This window comes from Phocoena sinus, chromosome 10 (assembly GCF_008692025.1).
Source record: "Phocoena sinus isolate mPhoSin1 chromosome 10, mPhoSin1.pri, whole genome shotgun sequence".
NCBI lineage: Eukaryota > Metazoa > Chordata > Mammalia > Artiodactyla > Phocoenidae > Phocoena > Phocoena sinus.
Genome location: NC_045772.1, coordinates 52,128,132 through 52,147,584, shown reverse-complemented (window position 1 = coordinate 52,147,584; position 19,453 = coordinate 52,128,132). Strand labels below are relative to the sequence as shown.

General features: G+C 40.3%; 1 protein-coding gene across 1 annotated transcript in view; it reads right to left on the bottom strand.

Moving 5' to 3' along the window:
• Positions 1–7,749: 7,749 nt before the first annotated feature.
• Positions 7,750–19,453, bottom strand: part of WIF1 (WNT inhibitory factor 1) — a 95,091-nt gene continuing 83,387 nt past the window's right edge. The window contains exons 7-10 of the mRNA XM_032644295.1: positions 18,129–18,224; positions 12,871–12,966; positions 12,249–12,344; positions 7,750–8,618 (exon numbers count right to left, since the gene is read on the bottom strand). Coding sequence (XP_032500186.1) covers positions 8,497–8,618; positions 12,249–12,344; positions 12,871–12,966; positions 18,129–18,224 — 410 coding nt within the window. The 3' untranslated portion in view covers positions 7,750–8,496. The remainder of the gene's footprint in view (positions 8,619–12,248; positions 12,345–12,870; positions 12,967–18,128; positions 18,225–19,453) is intronic.

Below are 19,453 nucleotides of genomic sequence, written 5' to 3'. Positions count from 1 at the left end.
ATCAAGCTTCCATGGGTGGAGATGAGCTTAATTTCTATCGCAAGGCTTAAGATCCCAACTCCAGCCAGGTTTCTGCCTTTCTGTCTCCTAATAAAGACCACTAGTTATAAATTGGAAAAACCCGAGATTATCTTTTTGGTTAAAATGGATTATTCACAGAATTCTGAAATATATCTTTCCCTCGTGAGCTGTAAACTTAAAGCTACAAACTCTTTCTCAAGCAGGAACTGAAGTTCAAAGAACTTGACTGGACTGAAGCACAGAGCACTAAATATTTGTCCCTTAATTTGCCCTCTAATTTCTTTCCTGTTTTTGTGTTTGTGATATTAATACAGGAGAAATTCAGTAAATGGTCACTGACTTTGATTTGATAACTACTGAGTCCTTCGTTCTCGAGGCTTGGGTTCTGGAGTCAAGAGAAGGACAGGAAATGGAAGAGCTCATTTGGCCAGTGTCTAAGGAGGGGCTGATGTTCTGCATTTTATCTAAACCTCCTTGTCCATGGACCTAAGACCTTGCTCCTGGATGTGTGAAATGTGCAGTTGCATGGGGCCCCGCACAAAGAAGGATCCCAGGCTTGGTTCAGTGCCCTGTTGTCACCATCTTGATAGTCTTAATACTTTTTGAACAAGAGACCCCACATTTTCACTCTGCTCTGAGCCCCTCAAATTTCCTAGCTGGTCCTTCCCCTGGATTACAGTTGATTAAGGCTCTCTGCTCTCCTCTTGCTCCTTTCTCCCACCCATGGCCCCAGATCCAGCCTCAAGACCATGCTCAAGGCTGGACTGTCCAGTGTCCTGTCCACTGGAGCAGGAAGCTAAGGATTCACCCTGCAGTGAACCAACTTTCAATGATTCTCCTGTGGCTTTTTTAGATTATTTGTCATCTCAGAGTAGCTCTTCTTCGTTTGAATTTTCAAAACATACCAGGTAATTTCAACAGTTGTGCAAGCCAATCATGATTAGGAAGGGAAATGTGTTACCAAGGAACAATACCATAATGCCAATGCTTAATGCAAATTATTTTTCATTTGTAATTTTCTTTCTTTTTTTTTTGCGGTACGCGGGCCTCTCACTGTTGTGGCCTCTCCCGTTGCGGAGCACAGGCTCCGGACCCGCAGGCTCAGCAGCCATGGCTTACGGGCCCAGCCACTCCGCGGCATGTGGGATCCTCCCAGACCGGGGCACGAACCCGTGTCCCCTGCATCAGCAGGCGGACTCTCAACCACTGTGCCACCAGGGAAGCCCTCATTTGTAATTTTTATACTCTCACTGATAATAAACCAGTAAACAGGTGCAAAATCAATTTACATTTGGAGTTTACATTAGAATTAAAAAAAATCTTACTGAACACCTGAATACTTTGTTTTATGATGTCAGTTTCCTATACATGGTTTCTGTTTCTTTATGTTGAGCCATATGGAGGACATTTATTCAATATGCTTATTAAACTTGTATATTTGCACCACTTGCATAAACTGCCTAAAATTATGATGATGAAACTCCTGTCTTTGGATAGGCATTTGTTTTCTTTCCTTTTCTGTTTTTCTTTTTCATTGCCTCAGGAAATTCTTCTGAAAGGGCCATGTTTCTCATTTACCCAATTTAAAAACTGCTCTCCTCCAATAGCCCCTTCCTCTCTCCTACTTTGGTAGAAAAGTTTTCATTACACTGTACCTTATTGTGGTGATCTGTGCCTTCTTGAAGAATATGGAAAGGAACAGGCCTATCTGTTGTTTGTCTGTATTACTGAGAGCATTTTGTATTACGTGACACTCTGACCTCATTACGAGAACCCACAGGAGACATTGCTCTCTGCTCTCAGTTGGAGTTGGTATAAGGCCTGGCTCATCTGGGGCTATGCCTAGTGTATCAAGCTCAGGTTGTGTCATTAGGCTCACTGGACATGGAATGAGATGAGAAAAAAAATCTAGTTAATAAAACTTCTTTGGGACTTCCCTGGCAGTCCAGTGGTTAAGACTCCGCGCTTCCACTGCAGAGGGTGTGGGTTCAATCCTTGGTCAGGGAACTAAGATCCCGCATGGCACTGCCAAATGAAATAAAAAGCATCAAAAAACAAAAACAAAGAAACTCCTTTTAGGAGGAGTACTGTATATGATTGAAGGGAATACTTTGAGAAGCTACTTGCAGAGGTGTTAAGAATTTCAAGGGGTGGGATCAAGTAACAGTATGCCCAATAATCTTCCCTCTGAGTAGTTTGGCTGGATTTAGCTGGAGAGTTTTTTTGTTTGTTTGTTTGTTTTTTTGCAGTACGCGGGCCTCTCACTGCTGTGGCCTCTCCCGTTGCGGAGCACAGGCTCCGGACGCACAGGCTCAGCGGCCATGGCTCACGGGCCCAGCCACTCCGCGGCATGTGGGATCTTCCCGGACCGGGGCACGAACCCGCGTCCCCTGCATCGGCAGGTGGACTCTCAACCACTGCGCCACCAGGGAAGCCCACATAGAAACCTTTTATTCATGCAGCTCCTCTGTAAATAAATGTGGAAGAGATATTTTAAAGACTATCAGCTTGAAGGGATGCCCACAGACCTACATGTCTTGATCAAGTCCTAATGTGAATTCCTTGTATAGTTTAACTTCCCCTGAGCAACTATTTCGTTTCTGTGTTTATGGTGTTTGGGACTCATAACCAGCCATGGTTTCCTCTTTGAGGTGCTGGAGTAGAGCTTAGCGCTAAGTATGCAGTCCATCTCTCCCAAGTGTGAAGAAGTCCCTGTACGCCTTTGTCCTAAGCTCACTCCTGGATCCGTTTCACTGTGTAACTTTTATTTCCTCTTGCCTCATTTCTCCTACTTATTTAATCTTGCCAAATGGTGTACATCTTCTCAGGCTGCCTTCACTCCCTCCTACTTCAACTTTTTTTTTTTTTTGCGGTACGCGGGCCTCTCACTGTTGTGGCCTCTCCCGTTGTGGAGCACAGGCTCCGGATGCACAGGCTCAGCGGCCATGGCTCACGGGCCCAGCCACTCCGCGGCATGTGGGATCCTCCCGGACCGGGGCACGAACCCGCGTCCCCCGCATCGGCAGGCGGACTCTCAACCACTGTGCCACCAGGAAAGTCCCTACTTCAACTTCTAAATTATTTTTTAGGTATATTAATATTCTCTGCTCTTCCTTCTTTGTCTTCTTCCTCCCCCTCCTCCTCTTCTGTGGTAACTTCATAAGAGTAACAACAATTATTTCATACCCTGTATTATTGGCCTTCGTTTCAAGAGCTGGCCTCCATTGTTGTGATTCTACATAAATCGACAAAGTGACCAAAGGATGAAGATTCATAATACATATGGTGGAGGGAAGGATGAAGGAAGGGCTCAATCAATTTGCCAAATAGTAAAGGCCTTACTGTTATATCAGTAAACATATACATAGGTAAGCAGCAAAGGATGTTAACTGTATGTAGAATCTAAAAACACAATAAAATACCAGTGAATCATACTGCACCTCACCAAATAAAGCCATTATGTATATTTTTATTAAAAGTAATTCAATATATGACTAGTATTATTCATTTATAATATGACTAATAGTCAACAAATTTTTGGCTTAACCTCCTAACTGTATTTCCAAATGCCGTAGCAGACATTTCCACCAAGATGTCCTAAAGGCACATTAAACTCAGCATCTTCAAAACCAAACTCAGTATGTCTGGAAACCCTCACCCCTGCTCACACTTGTTCCTCCTTACTCATTAGCGTCACTGTCCAGATTCCTCTCTTTTCTTAACCCTTACATCTGATCAGTCATCCAGTCCCCTGCTTAGATTTGAAATTTCTCTTGAGTCCAAACTCTCCTCTCTGACACTAAAGACATTTCAGATCCTGTTATCTCTCCCCTTTACCTGAAGTCTCCTGGGGCTGTGTGTGTACTCCAGGTGTACATAAAGCTATCTTTTGGGGTAAGTGAAGAAAGTATTAGAGCTGTTACATATATTTTTACCTCTTCCTTTTTAAATTTGTTTTTTATTGAACTGTATTTGATTTACAATGTTGTGTTAATAACTGCTGTACAGCAAAGTGATTCACTAATACATATATATGTATATATATACACACACATTCTTTTTTTTTTGGCCGTGCCATGCAGCATGCAGGATCTCAGTTCCCCAACCAGAGATCGAACCCACACCCCCTGCATTGGCAGTGTGGAGTCATAACCACTGGACCACCAAGGAAGTCCCTACGTAGTCTTTTTTTTATGTTCTTTTCCATTATGACTTATCATAGGATATTGAATGTAATTCTCTGTGCTATACAGTAGGACCTTGTTGTTTATCCATTCTATATGTAATAGCTTACATCTGCTAACCCCAGCCTCCCAATCCATCCCCACCTCAACCCCCTTTCCCTTGGCAACCACCAGTCTGTTCTCTATGTCTGATTCTGTTTCTGTTTCATAGTTAGGTTCATTTGTGTCATATTTTAGCTTCCACATATAAGTGATATCACATGGTATTTGTCTCTTTCTGACTTACTTCATTTAGTATGATAATCTCTAGTTGCAGCCATGTTGCTGCAAATGGCATTATTTCATTCTTTTTTATGGCTGAGTAGTATTCCATTGTATGTATGTACCACATCTTCTTTATCCGTTCATCTGTCGATGGACATTTTAGGTTGTTTCCATGTCTTGGGTATTGTGAATAGTGCTGCTATGAACATAGGGGTGCATGTATCTTTTTGAATTATAGTTTTGTCTGGTTATATGCCCAGCAGTGGGATTGTTGGATTATATGGTAACTCTATTTTTACTTTTCTGAGCAACCTCCATACTGTTTTCCACAGTGGCTGCACCAACTTATATTCCCACCAACAGTGTAGAATTTACCTCTTCCTTTTAACATTTCTGGCTTTTATGATGTACATATTGGAACAGTTATATATGTAAATAAATAGTAGTCATATATAGGACTATGTGTTCAAAATTTTCTACTGGAGTGTGCGATCAAAATCGTTTGGAGATGACCAACCTAGACCACTGCAGTTTGTCACCATGCCTTCGGTCTAACTTCCCCTCTATTCTGTTATTCATTATGAGTTAATACAAGTAATGTGTTCAGAATAAACTAAGCACTACCTAAGTGTCAACTATTATTATTATTATCCTGTCCCCAAACTTAACATTCTGCCACCTTTTAGATCCTCATAATCATGCATCTGGACTTTTTATTTAAAAGTCTTTAATAAATAAGTCAGTTCTCATATTAGAATTCTCAGGGTTAGCCCCCTGGCTCCTGGCCTGCTTTGCCAAGTCTTTGTGAGCACAGGCTGACACCCTGGGCTCTGGCTAGAGGAGAAAGATCGCTGTGGTCTAGCACCGTAACAAGATGCGGTCACTCTGCTTCCAGCCTCTCCCTTGATTTCTTCCCATAACACATGTCACTTCCCTAAATCTCACAACTGATTGTGCCACTGCCTGGTGTAAGAGAACTTGTGGACTTTAGACTATCTATAAAATAAGGTCCACATTCCCCTGGGAGAGAGGAGAATAAAATATGTTGGAAAGTTGCTACCTAGGATTTGTAGAGTTTTGTGTTCTGCTGTGTTTGCTGAGAAAAGGAAGGGAGGAAGAACAGCATAGTGTTAAGGCTTCAGAGGCAGATGACATGGATTCAAACCTGTCCCTCTCATGTGTGATCGTGGGTAAACTGCTTCCTATCTCCATGACTCAGTTTTCTTATATGTAAAAGGGCGTAATGATACTTGCCCCGTAGGGTTGTAAGGTAACATATATTTTTCTTGAGAACCAATAGGTTCTTAATAAATGGTAGCACTTATTAAAAAAATTGAAGTATAGTTGATTTACAGTGTGTCTTAGTGTCTGATGTATAGCAAAGTGATTCAGATATTTTATATATATATATATATATATATATTCTTTTTCAGACTATTTTCCTTTATGGTTTATTACAGGATATTGAATATAGTTCCCTGTGCTATATAGTAGGACCTTGTCGTTTATCTGTTTTATGTATAGTAGTGTTTATCTGCTAATCCCAAACTCCTAATTTATCCCTCCCCCACCCCCTTTCCCCTGTGGTAACCGTTTGTTTTTTATGTCTGTGAATCTGTTTCTGTTTTGTAAATAAGTTCATTTGCATCATATTTTAGATTCCACATATAAGTGATATCACATTTGTCTTTCTCTGACTTCGCTTAGTATGATAATCTCTAGGTCCATCCATGTTGCTGCAAATGGCACTATTTCGTTCTTTTTTTATGGCTAATATTCTATTGTATATATATATCACATCATTTAAAATTTTTTATTTTATATTGGAGCATATTTGATTAACAATGTTGTGTTAGTTTCAGGTGTACAGCAAAGTGATTCAGTTATACATATACATGTATCTATTCTTTTTCAAATTCTTTTCCCATTTAGGTTATTACAGAATATTGAGCAGCGTTCCCTGTGCTATACAGTAGGTCCTTGTTGGTTATCTTTTTTATTTTTAAATTAATTTGTATTGGAGTATAGTTGATTTATAATGTTGTACCAGTTTCTGCTGCACAGAAAGCAAACCAGCTATACATATACATACATCCACTCTTTTTTAGATTCTTTTCCCATATAGGTCAGTACAGAGTATTATGTAGAGTTCCCTGTGCTATACAGTAGGCCCCTATTAGTTATCTATTTTATATATAGTAGTGTATATATGTCAATCCCATTCTTCCAATTTATCCCCCCACCTTACCCCCTTGGTAACCATAAGTTTATTTTCTATATCAGTGACTCTATTTCTGTTTTGTAAATAAGTTCGTTTGTACCATTTTTTTAGATTCCACGTATAAGCGCTATCACATGCTATTTGTCTTTCTCTGTTGGTTATCTATTTTAAATATAGCAGTGTGTACATGTCAATCCCAAACTCCCAGTCTATACCTCCCCCCACCCTTCCCCCACTAGTAACCATAAGTTTGTTCTCTAAGTCTGGGAGTCTGTTTCTGTTTTGTAAATAAGCTCAGTTGTATCATTGTTTTTAGATTCTACATATAAGCAATATCATACCTTTGTCTGACTTACTTCACTCAGTATGACAACCTCTAGGTCCATCCATGTAGCTGCAAATGACGTTATTTCATTCTTTTTTATGGCTGAGTAATATTCCACTGTGTGTGTGTGTGTGTGTGTGTGTGTGTGTGTGTGTGTACACACACACACATCTTCTTTATCCATTCATCTGTTGATGGACATTTAGGTTGTTTCCATGTCTTGGCTATTGTATTGATAAATAGTGCTGTTAAGAATGTGCACGTATCTTTTTGAACTATGATTTTCTCCAGATATATGCCCATGGGATTGCTCAATCATATGGTAACTCCATTTTTAGTTGTTTAAGGTTTTCCATAGTGGCTGCACCAATTTATTGAATACATTCCCAACTGGTAGCACTTTTATTTGCAACGATTTCACACCTTTAGAAAGTCTTCACTAAGGGATATTTAACACATCCTAGTTAGAAAAGACTTTTTGAAAGAAATGACAACTAAGCTGGGAGCTGACATAAATAGGAGTGCTGCAGGCTCTGACAACAGAGCGTAGTGTGACATGGCTGGAGTAGAGACAGAACTGGGAGGGAGAGATGAGGCTGGAGAGCTAGGACATAGTCGGGGAAAGAATATCTTCTGGTTTTTTGTGATACTGCAAAGTTTTAACTTCCACTCAGTTGCAACCAACTTTATTTTCATAAAATAACACATGCAAAGACCACTCCATACAACACTCAGAAAACTAAAGCAGCGCCTTTATTTTATACACACAAACAGTATAAAATGTTTATGTAAGAGCTGTGTTTGTTTACAATATATTATATTGCTTCAAGCCAATGCCAAAAGTTCATACATTACATTCCCTATTTTATTGTGTTTACAATATATTATATCGTTTAATGCCACTACCACAGTGTTGTTTCTTTCTCTCTCTTTTTTTTTTTTTTTTTTAAATACTGAATTCTCTGGAATCATGGTAAGGTCAAAATATATTGTATTGTGAGTTTAGAAATAAGGGGAATTTTAAAAATGTGATAAATGTCTAAATACATGACAATATAATTTGAAATGCTATAACTTCTGCACTTTTATAACTGCTTCATCCAGACCCTTGTGATTTATGCATTTTTGTTCCATTTATCTTCTCTAATGTTGCCCAGCCCCTCGACATCATGAATGCATTGTACTTTTGGAAATTATCTGCCAGCTACACATTGAAAAGACAAAAATTTAACCTGAACAACTTACATAACATAAAATCGGTCCCAAAGCATTGAAACAAGAAAATCTATACCATCACGCTACAGATGTACTTAGAAAACTTAAAAGGCAGAGTAAATATCAGCTTGGTGATTTATAATGAAGCTAATAAAATTCAGGCCAGTATTCTTAACTGTAATGAACATTATTTGAACATTCAACACATAAAAGGTTAACAAAGGCTATGAACTTGGTGTTACTTAAAACGTTTCAGATGTCGGAGTTCACCAGATGTAATTGGATTCAGGTGGGTCCTGCCGTTCCTCGGCCTTTTTAAGTGAAGGCGTGTGCTGCCTGAGCCCGGCGCCTGCTGGCCTCAGGGCATGCGTGAGGCTGGCTCCGTACCCTGCAAAATTATTCACAGCTTAGAAGGAAAGAAACTACAAAAACAGGCTCTTCAGATTCATTATTAATCATTCAAATGAAATCCATTTTCCCTTTTCAACCCAGAGTGAAAGACCACAGCAGTCACAAAAAGCTACCTGAATGAAGAGATGTTACAGGTTCAAGATCTCTGTTAAAAGAAACCCATTTTACTAACTCCGTCAAATCTGGCTTCCACTGAATCTCTGATTCACTATGTATTTTTGGCCATGCAGATACTCTTGATGCAAACTTTGGATGAATGTGATTGAATGGAAGGATGTTCTCCACCCAAGAGTTGGTAAGGATCTAGCACTGAGGTCTCAATAGCAGGGATGCTTCTGCAGAGGACTTGGTCATTGATCCTTTCACTGCCTTGTAAAACCAGACTACGTTGATCTAGTTCAATGTAATAACCCCCGTTCTTCATACAGATCACATGATTAGGCGTGGCTATTGCGTTTACACAAAATAGGAATTTTATAAGAATTAAGGGCTCCAGTACACATGTTAGAGAAAGGTTGTGATTTGAACGGACTCCTTATCAATGGGGATTTGTGAGTTTCGGTGAAGGTGGGCATCTATCGATAGCATTTCCAGCTCATTATAAATGGAGTGTAACACTGAGTTACACAACTTGAAGCCTCTTTTCTTATTACTTGTGAACTTCTGGAGATGCTTCCGGGCACTGACTCACTTCTACTGATTTCCTAAAACGGATCCAAAACAGCAATCACACTTTAAAAATCTGCCTCCATCTTCCTGTGCATTAGAGTCAAGTCTGGCATTTCATTTGTTCCTTGTGGTTTTTTCTAAAATTTATTTTAATTAATTAGGCTGTGTTGGGTCTTCGTTGCTGTGCGCGGGCTTTCTCTAGTTGCGGTGAGCGGGGGCTACTCTTGGTTGCACACAGGCCTCTCATTGCGGTGGCTTCTCTTGTTGCAGAGCACGGGCTCTAGGTGCATGGGCTTCAGTAGTTGTGGCACGTGGGCTCAGTAGTTGTGGCTCGCGGGCTCTAGAGCGCAGGCTCAGTAGTTGTGGCACACGGGCTTAGTTGCTCCGCAGCACGTGGGATCTTCCCGGACCAGGGCTCAAACCCGTGTCCCCTGTACTAGCAGGCGGATTCTTAACCACTGCGCCACCAGAGACGTCCCTTCCTTGTGGTTTTTAAATGCAAGCATGGGGGGACTTCCCTGGTGGTCCAGTGGCTAAGACTCCACACTCCCAATGCAGGGGCCCGGGTTCGATCCCTGGCCAGGGAACTAGATCCCACATGCTGCAAAGAAGACCTGGTGCAGCCAAATAAATAAATAAATGCAAGCATGCCCTTAAGTAACCACTGAGAACAGAATACTTTGTTCCTGAATGTGTCTCTTTGAATTGTCGGTACGTAGGCTAGTAGCTCATGGCACAGCCAAAACAATGAGCCAACAATTCGCTGGAGTAAATCCCTGCCCTGCTGCTCACCCTGCAACCCATGAAGCCCACACCTCCCTGGTGAGGGGAGCCTAAGCTGGGGAGTCTGTCTCCAGTATCCTCCTCCCAAGTAGGAATGTCTGGGTGCCTGGGACCTCTCAGCATGTCACCCTGCTGGGGGTCTGTTCTTAGCAGAACTCTGTGCCTCAGGGCTTCCTTGTCCCCTCCCGTTAATCAACATAAACCTCATTCTTTCAGCCTGATTCTCTCAGCCAATGTACAGAATGGCTGGGTGGCCTCTCCTAGAAAACACGTTTGCATTTGAATGAAACACCAAGGCATCTTCTTGACATGCAGTGCCTGGATCTGAAGGAGCAACAGATGACAAAAGCTTTCAGCAAGTGGGAGTGCTATTTGGTGGCTGGCAGACCTGTCAGAATTGCTCATCTAAACTACATGCATGAGGGCCCCTAACTTGCCTTCTTCCTAGAAGAGCGACCGGGTGTAACAGCAGGAACAGTGCCTCTTGTACTCCCCTCCCATCATCGTTGGCGGTCACCAGGCCCCAAATGTGAGTCCCAGAAGACCTTTGTAATTGAGTCCTGGGACGTATGGTCTCACTTCAGGTCATCCCTAGGCCCAAGGACTTCTGGAAACTTACTCTGATTTGGGGACAAACTGCACAGTTTGTATCCTGAGTTAAAGGTGGCGTAAAGGGTTTGGTTTAACTCTTTTCCAAAGCGGCTCCAGAAATGGTTAGTTTTCTATAGGTCTTTTACTCCCACGAAGGTCCCCCCCACCAAGTATGTCCTAACAGGGATACCATTCAATCATTCCCACCTCGGTAAAGGAACGCTTTTCCAGAGGAGCTCCACTTCTTGTTAAGCTATGCCCACCTGAAGCCAATTCAATCTACCATCCAGCCAATTCAGTGGGTGCAAAAGACTCAAAGCAATGGCTTAGCCTAGACCAGACACCAGTATACTTTAAAATAAACAAATAAACGTGTATACCTACACATAAATGGTATATATACATATCAGAATAATATAATGTGAGTTATAAAACATGCACAAAAATTAGAAATAATTAGAGATTGAGATACATAGCTATATATACATATAAAATTTATACATAAATGTAATAAAAGAATACAAAAAATGTTTTCAAACTATATTTTCCCTCAGCATCCAGCTGATCATTCCACACTCACTGGGCTACATGCATCACCCTTTGGAGACCGCTGATTTAGAAAAACATCTGATGTGAAAGTGATCTGTTCAATTTGTGTACATTATTTTGGAGACACAATTTGGTAGACACAACCTGGATGTCTGTTAATCAAGGGAGCTGTATGACTGAATGAAGCCTTTCTTTCCTCAAAGGAAAGTGGCCAGTGGGCCCATACTCAGGAGACTGAGTTCAGGCTGCGGGATGAACCTGCAGAAACTGCATTCTTTATTTCCTTCCCTTGCTGATTGACCCTCCCTCTTGAACCTGGGTGCTGCCAGCAAGGGCCTTTTCTGTCAGTCCACGGGTATGTCTCCAGTGCCCGGATTCATGCCTTGCATAGCAATCAAAACGGAATGATTGAATTTAGCAACTTTCATCTTGTGTATAAAATAGGTCAGTGGTTTATTAGCCTATAGCTAGTTCATTTTTGGTACTCAGTACATTTGAAAAAACACAACTCCATGATACCACCTCTCCCGTACTTCACAGACCTTGACTGTCCCACAAAAGAACCCATTTAAAGCATACCATAACCAATACAGTTTAAAGATTTTACAGAGCAGAACTCTTCATGTTCTATACGCTGACTGATCAATCCTGAATGATAAAATCAGAACCATGTAGATACCGATCTACATTCGATTTAAAATCTTACTTATTTCTCTCAGTTAACATACCGTATTACCAAATCACCACGTAGTACTAATTCAGCCTGGAAGATATTTGTGGTGTTATTTTACAGTGATGCTTTCTTTCCTCTTTATACTCTAAAGCTGAGGCTCTACAGTTTAGAGTGGGGGTGGGGCGGGGTGTGGCATGCAGAGAAGCACGGGGGAGAATAGGCAGCGGAGGAGAAGTTGCTTTCCTGAAAAGGTAAGCAGGGCTGAGTTAGGCTTGTCCATCCGCCTTTGGAGCCAGGAAACAGACATGCAAAAGGCTGGCTCCCCGGACGGCTCGCACTCACTTTTATTGCAGTGTCTTCCATGCCAGCCTTCCTGACATTGGCATTTGTTGGGTTCGTGGCAGGTTCCGTGCGTACCACAGCCAGGCTCGCAGACAGCTAGAGTCAAAGGAGATAGAGAGAATGTTTCCTGAGCTTTCATTTGTCAACAGAATTACGCAGCTGCTTTTCCTGCAGTTCTTTAGAGTGTGTTAGTTTTGGCTTCATCCCTTAGTTTTTTTTTTTCTTTCTTTCTTTCTAAGTCAATCTCCAGCTAGAAGTCAGTTTTGGACATTGCGAAACAGTCCTGAGAGTAATCTTAAACTAGACTTGGTGCTTCTCATTCACAATAGATGCTCAGGAGGGCTCTGAAACTGCTGGGCAATGGAAGTTCATCTTCCTTAAGAAAACTCCTAAGAGTTAAAAAGTTTGGTTGTATGTGCGAATGTGTCTAAGGTTTTTTTTACATGCATGGATTTCATACAACGTCTTTGGTCTACTTCAAGGAAACATATGTCAGTGAAGAAAGGTTAACTGTGATGCCCAAGCAACATGCAGTAGGTTCAGAAGTTGTGAAGAGAGAAGAGACTCCTACTAGTTTAATTATCCTGTAACACAAGATCGACTATGTGTTCGGGGTACTTACGCTTTGAACAGAGGTCTCCTTGGTAACCTTTGGAGCACTTGCATTTACTTTTGCCAACGCATTTACCTCCATTTCGACAGGGCTGCGGGCATTTGCCTCAAATAGAGAAGAATGCAAATAAGCAAGGAACTCTGCTTCATTCAGAGGCAATTACATTTTTTTCAGAGGAACTGCAAGGCTTTGAGAGGATCAGGCCTTTTAAGTAGCAGTTATTTCCACTTATTTCTGATCTATCCTGGCTTTGTTACTGTCTGAGTCTCGTTTTTGGAAGAAACAGGCTAGTCTTTTTACTTATGATTCTGGATATGTATCTTCTACAATGAATATGTTCAAATGTATTTATATTACTTTAAAAAAACCCAGAATAATGTTTTAACTGATTCATAAACGCTTGTAATTTAAGGTATACTAAAAATGAAGATATGACTGACGCCCTAACTGATCTTTTCTGAGCTCTGATTTTTCTGTGTCACTTTTTCTGAAAGCAGGCCTATGCTTGGACATGATGACTTCTGTCTTAGCCTCGGATTCTCCAGAAAGCAGGGCCTGCGTGCAGAGTTTATTTGGGAAGTGGTCCTAGGGGTCAGGCATGGCGGGTGGGGAGAGGAAAACGGCGAAGGAGGGAAAGCCAACGCAAAAGTATAATATGTTTGTGGGTTGGTCATCACTATGGGCTACTGGGCTGTATCCTGCAGCGTCTTTCTGAGGAGCCAGGTAGACTGACTGTACCTTCAAGGTGACTGAAGGAAGGAAGAGGGCAGCGTTTATCCATCTGTACTTGTCTCCCACTGATCAGAGGTCACCCCATGGAATAACTTTCTTGCGTTCCCATCCTGTGACTGTGTGAGTGCAGATTCTATTTTTTTTTTTTTTAGTACTCAGGAGTCTCCGGGTGGAAAGCAAGAAAAGTGTGACACAGCTAAGGTGCCATTAGGCTATGTCTGTGCAAAATAGGTCATAGCAGTGGCTGGAGTGAAAGGCTGGCTGAGAAGGATATGAGGTGGGGCACAAAAGGGGCCTGATTCCACACCTGTGCATTCTTCTGGAATGTCTTAGATCCTAATGATACATCATTCTTTCTTTTATCTCTGTGCCAAATGAGTATTGCTAGTCTTTTCACAGATCTTTGAATCACAGGATTTTAGAGCTGGAATAGGGCCTTAGATGTAAGAATTATATAATATTCTTCTTTTCTCTTACTTTTGAAGCTATTTATTCTCCCTCTGCAATCTAGAATTTGCCATCCTAAGGCTGAAGTTTTTTTCCTGGCAAGCATTATGCTTGACAAACAGAGTGAATCCCATATGAAAGTAATTTTGCTAAAAACACTTTCTTCTCTTTTTATTTCTCCAAAAATGACTTTCTTCATATATAAATCAACTAAAGCAGCATTTAGTCATTGTGGAGATAATAGAGACATAATATTGAGATGTTAGAGTCTCTCAAGAACCTGGAATGCCATTAGACCTGTAGGTTCTTCTGATGCAGGGATGTTCTAGAAACATGTATTAAAACAATCTTAATATTAGAATGCCACCTTTTTATTGACCATTAAAAATCCAAAAGTGTACTTTTTGATAGGTTTGGATACAAATAATAGCATTTACTATTTGGTCAAGATCCCAACTCTAATTTAAGGAAAGGAATACCTAATTCTGAATTTCCATTTGCATCAAAGAAACATCTGTCCCCATCATATGCACAAAATTGGATCATATCACAGTATTCTGCAATGCACTGGGTTTTTTCAAGTAAGTAAAGATGTGGGACAATAACTATATGGCAGAAAAGATGGAGGAGTTATTGCGAAATACTTGGTGAGCCCAAGTTTCCCCATATTCTATGAGATGTGAACTTGGTATCCAGGGATAATGCAGAGAATGACTGATGGAGAGAATCTTTTCAATGACTACAAGGACCTTTTTGTTTTCTTGGCAAGAGGGAAGTGAGGACCCTTAGGATCACTGCAGCCAGGAAGGAGGACGTTCTCTTCCAGTTATCTCACCACAGAAATATGATTGCTGGTGACGGTTAGAAGGCCATTCCTAGATCAAGCCTCATGGAGCCGAAACATCATGAAGAGATGATTGATTGTTTTAAAATTACAAATTCTATAAGTGTCTGTAACATTAACTTCCTTTTCCTGAAAATATTTTGCAACCAGTCTATCCATTGGACAGTGGTAAACTGAGTCAACTTGAGCGATTACACATTTTTACCCAAATGAGACTAAATATTGCCTGAAGACAAACAGATTTGACTAATTCTAAACAATTTGAATTTTAACTCTAACCAGTGAGAACAGTGAGATAAGGTATTGACAAAATAAAGATATTAAACTTCCTCTGCCCATCAGATTGTGAGGTAACTTAAATTTGTGACTATCCTTCACATAGAAAAAAAGATAAAAATAGTTTACAATAAGCGCCAATAACTGTCATCTCTGGGTCTTAGAATTATGAGTGATTTTTAATTATTTTATCCAATATTCTAATATTTTATGGAGAGCATTTTACACAGATAAGTTTTATAATAATAAGAACCCATTAAGGTATTAAAAAACATTTATAGTACAGTATAAATAATTTGGTCTTTTTAACTGACGGCTCATTAAAGATTCTTGTAAAGTCTGTGAACCTTAAAGAACAAGATAAACATAGGTACATACATCTAGATACTTCTAACCATGGTCTTATTTGTTAAACTGCAAGTATATCTCACAGTCAGGTCAGAGTGAAGTTTGAGAAGATATCAATTCTGATAGAGGCCAGGAGAAATGAAGATATAAATAGCATCAGAATACATATTTCATTAAAAAAACAGACAATAACAAGTGTTGGTAAGGATATGGAGAAATTGGAACCCTTGTACATTGCTGGTGGGAATGTAAAATGGTACAGCCACTTTGGAAAACAGTTCAGCAGTTCCTCAGAAAATTAAAGAGTTAACATGTGGTCTAGCAATTTTACTCCTAGGTATATACCCAAGAGAACTGAAAATATGTTCACACAAAAACTTGTACACAAATGTTTGTAGCAGCACTATTATTCGTTGAGTCCTAAAGTGGGAACAGCCCAAATGCCCATCAACTGATGAATGGATAAACAAAATGTGGCTGGTATATCCACACAACGCAATGTTATTTAGCAAGTAAAAGGAAGTAATGATATATGCTACAACGTAGGTGAACCTCGAAAACATGCTAAGTGAAAGAAGTCAGACATAAAAGGCCATATATTGGATGATTCTATTTATATGAAATGTCTAGAATAGGCAAATCTAGAGAGACAGGAAGTGGATTAGTGGATTCCAGGGGCTTGGGGAGAGGCAATGAGGAGTGACTGCCGATCGGTACAGGGTTTCTCTGGGGGATGATGACATGTTCTGGAATTAGAGAGAAGAGATGCTGCACAATTTCGTGACCTTATTCAATTATATACTTTAAAATGGTGAATTTTACGGTATGTGAGTTGCATCTCAATTTAAAAATAGGATACATACTTCAACTTTTTGTCTCTATTACACTAGAGGCACTTTTCAACTCAAGACCCATTTTATTTTTTTCCTGGTAATTTGGTTCCTGTAATAGAAACAAAAAATTTCCTAAAAGGATTTGAGTATAACTTGTGATGGGGATAGTCAGGAGCTTTCAAAAGGCCCACATTTTTGGTGCAGTTAAAAAAAAAAAAGAATAGAAAACAGTTTCTGCCAATGGAAAGGTCATAAGTTTAAGGGCATGAAACAGATGTCTACATGAAGAGAAATGAACCCATGAACAAAGATTCATAAACATGAACCAACTAAATATGCGGAGTTTGAGAGTAAGTATGGGAAGAAAAGTGAGGGGAGTGAGCTCAGAGATATCTGTATCAGGGCAGGAAGAGCAGAAACCACATCCTGACGATTAATTACATGTCCCATGGAAACCGTAGAGGTACTTCATTTGAACTGTATAAAAAACCGTCACTTCAGCTACTACTTATTGAACTACAAAAACCCACAAATAAATTAGAGGTTGAAAGTTAAAATAGGAAGTCAGTAGTATTGAATTCTGAACCCAGTACAACTTCAGAAACTATGGCTGTACCAAACACAGTGGTGTTTTATGGATACAATACAGCTGGAGGTGAAAATGCCACATTCCAGAACTTCCAGAAAGGCGGGGACGGAGCCCCTTTAGCAGATGTGCTCACTCACACTCCTTTTGCTCCTTCCTGAGCAGGGCTTCGGTGTTATCTGTCTTCTGGGTCATAGAGTAATTGAGAGCGGGGCTGGCTCACTTCTGAGTTGAGCAGAGAGCTTTCAGTGACGTGACTGGGAGGTGACAGGGCCAGGGCAAGCGGTTTGGTATCCTGATTCCCAAAACAACGATTACCTACCACATTCCACCATTACTTTTTTTTTTTTTTTTGTATCAAAGCATGACAAACATCTAGTGAAGGCATAATGTGCACTGATTTTAAGTTTATGGCTCAACTCTTTTTTTTTTTTTTTTTTTTTTTTTTACATAAATACTCACGGGACACTTCGTCAATCAAGATATAGAGCATTTTGGGCACCCCATAAAGTTCCTTTGTGCCCTCAATCACTATTCTTGTTTCTATGATCATCCATTACTTTTGCCTGTTCTTGAACTTCATAAAAATGGAATCACGCAGCATGCACTTTCTTGTGTCTAGCTTTTACCTAGCATAACGTCTATGCAATTCATTCATGTTGTTGCATGTGCTATTAGGTTTTTGTTTGTTTGTTTTTATTGCTCTGCACCTTCTTTCCCCATCTTTTTTCTTGAGTCTATCCTTTTCTCTGAGATAAGTTACGAGGCTCCGTCTGGTTAGGAAATGTGGCAGTGAGTGCCAGAGGAAAAATTCTCTATGCCTGCAGGTAGGTGAACAAATTCCAGCTGTCCTAAAGCTCTGATCTACATTTCCAGGCTGAAACTATGGGCTCTGCACAATGAGAAGGGGACAAAAATCACTAGCCAGAGACAACGCAACATGGTGAATAACTCGAACCCAGATAACTGAGTCAGAAAGCATTGGCTCTGAGTCATCTGTGCTGAGCTATGTCACTCTTTGCCCACCTTTAGCCAAAACAGATGGCGGCTCAATCTAGTAAAAAGAAACCACTGGCCTGAGTCCTTAGACAAGGTATTCATTGTCTCTGGGCTTCAGATTCCTCATCAATAAGACGAAGGGGTTAGATGGAGCTTCTAAGTTTCCCCCCCACGAAAAAAGACAATGCAGGTCAATACTCACTTATTTCACACTGTTCCCCCTCAAGTCCTGGAGGGCAAATACACTTTCCAGGGTAGAAACACGTCCCTCCGTTAAAGCAGGTGGCTGAGCAGTTTGCTGTTAGAATGAAAACAGGGTATTGCATTAGATAGTAGCTTAAATCTAACAACAACAACATTTCATTAAGGCTAAGTGATTCTTCTTAGGCATCTGCTACTTGCCCATTTACTTATTTAACAAAACAAGCCACTTTACACATACAGGACTTGTAAGCAATTGCTTGACCATTTGCAGATTCCAGCAACGTAACAGGATACCACACACATTACACAGGGCCCACCTCTAGGGGTTTACTTCTTAGTGAAAAAAGGCATCATGTGTAAAAAAAAAAAAAAAAAAAAATTTTTTATTTTCTTATAAATATCTATGCTCTTAAAGGAGAAGAACTCTATGAACCCAAGAAAATATTTTTTAAGATGAGGGAAGAATAAAAGGAGAAAACTTTCTTTGGAATAGATAAAAGGGAGAGAAGTCATAAGTACTGGGATCAGACAAAGGAGAAAGCAACTTCTTTTCTGAATAAGAGGAACAGAGATGCATCTTATATAACAGGAATTTTTAAAAAATAGACTTTTTTGACATTTGCAGGAAGGAGTAATTATATTCAGGAAAAGACAGACTGTTGCCCCTTGCGGGTCCCACAGGCAGGGAAGTGGTGGCAGCATGAGCTGGAGGGATGAAGAATGTGGGTATATTATTGTGGGAGTCCAATTAACTATATTTTCCAGGTAATAATCATACTGTCTGTGATTCATACTAAACCCTCTCTCTTAGAGTCAGCTTCTGAAATTTTACTGCTCACTGGCACCTAAAATAGAGGGAGGACAGAAATGGGGACGGGGGAGAGCAAATATCTAAAAATAGACAAGTTGGCTCATTCTGTAAAGGAGATGAAAATAAGAACTCGATTCTCAGCTATTCCAGTTTTATGGCCTATTTGTTCTTGTCCTATATAAAACAGGCCAGAATTGGCTGTAGATGAACAAAAGCTGGAATAAGCTTTCAGTAAGAAAATCAGAAAGGAAATCCAAAAGTTCTAAGTGTATGCTTTCTTTGTGGAAAAGAAGTGCACCTGGAATATTCTATGAATATCATGCTTCTTAAATGATAAGGCTTTTTGTTAAAAATCATAAGTACCTCTCAGCTTAAGGCCATTGCTGTACTTGCTTTGGCAAAATCAAGCCTCCTGATGTAGAGGAGAGCAAAAGCATTGGGGTACAGAATTTAGGATTTAGGAGAATCAGCTCTTGGACTTCCTCTTTGCTACTTGCTGCTAGTATTGTTAG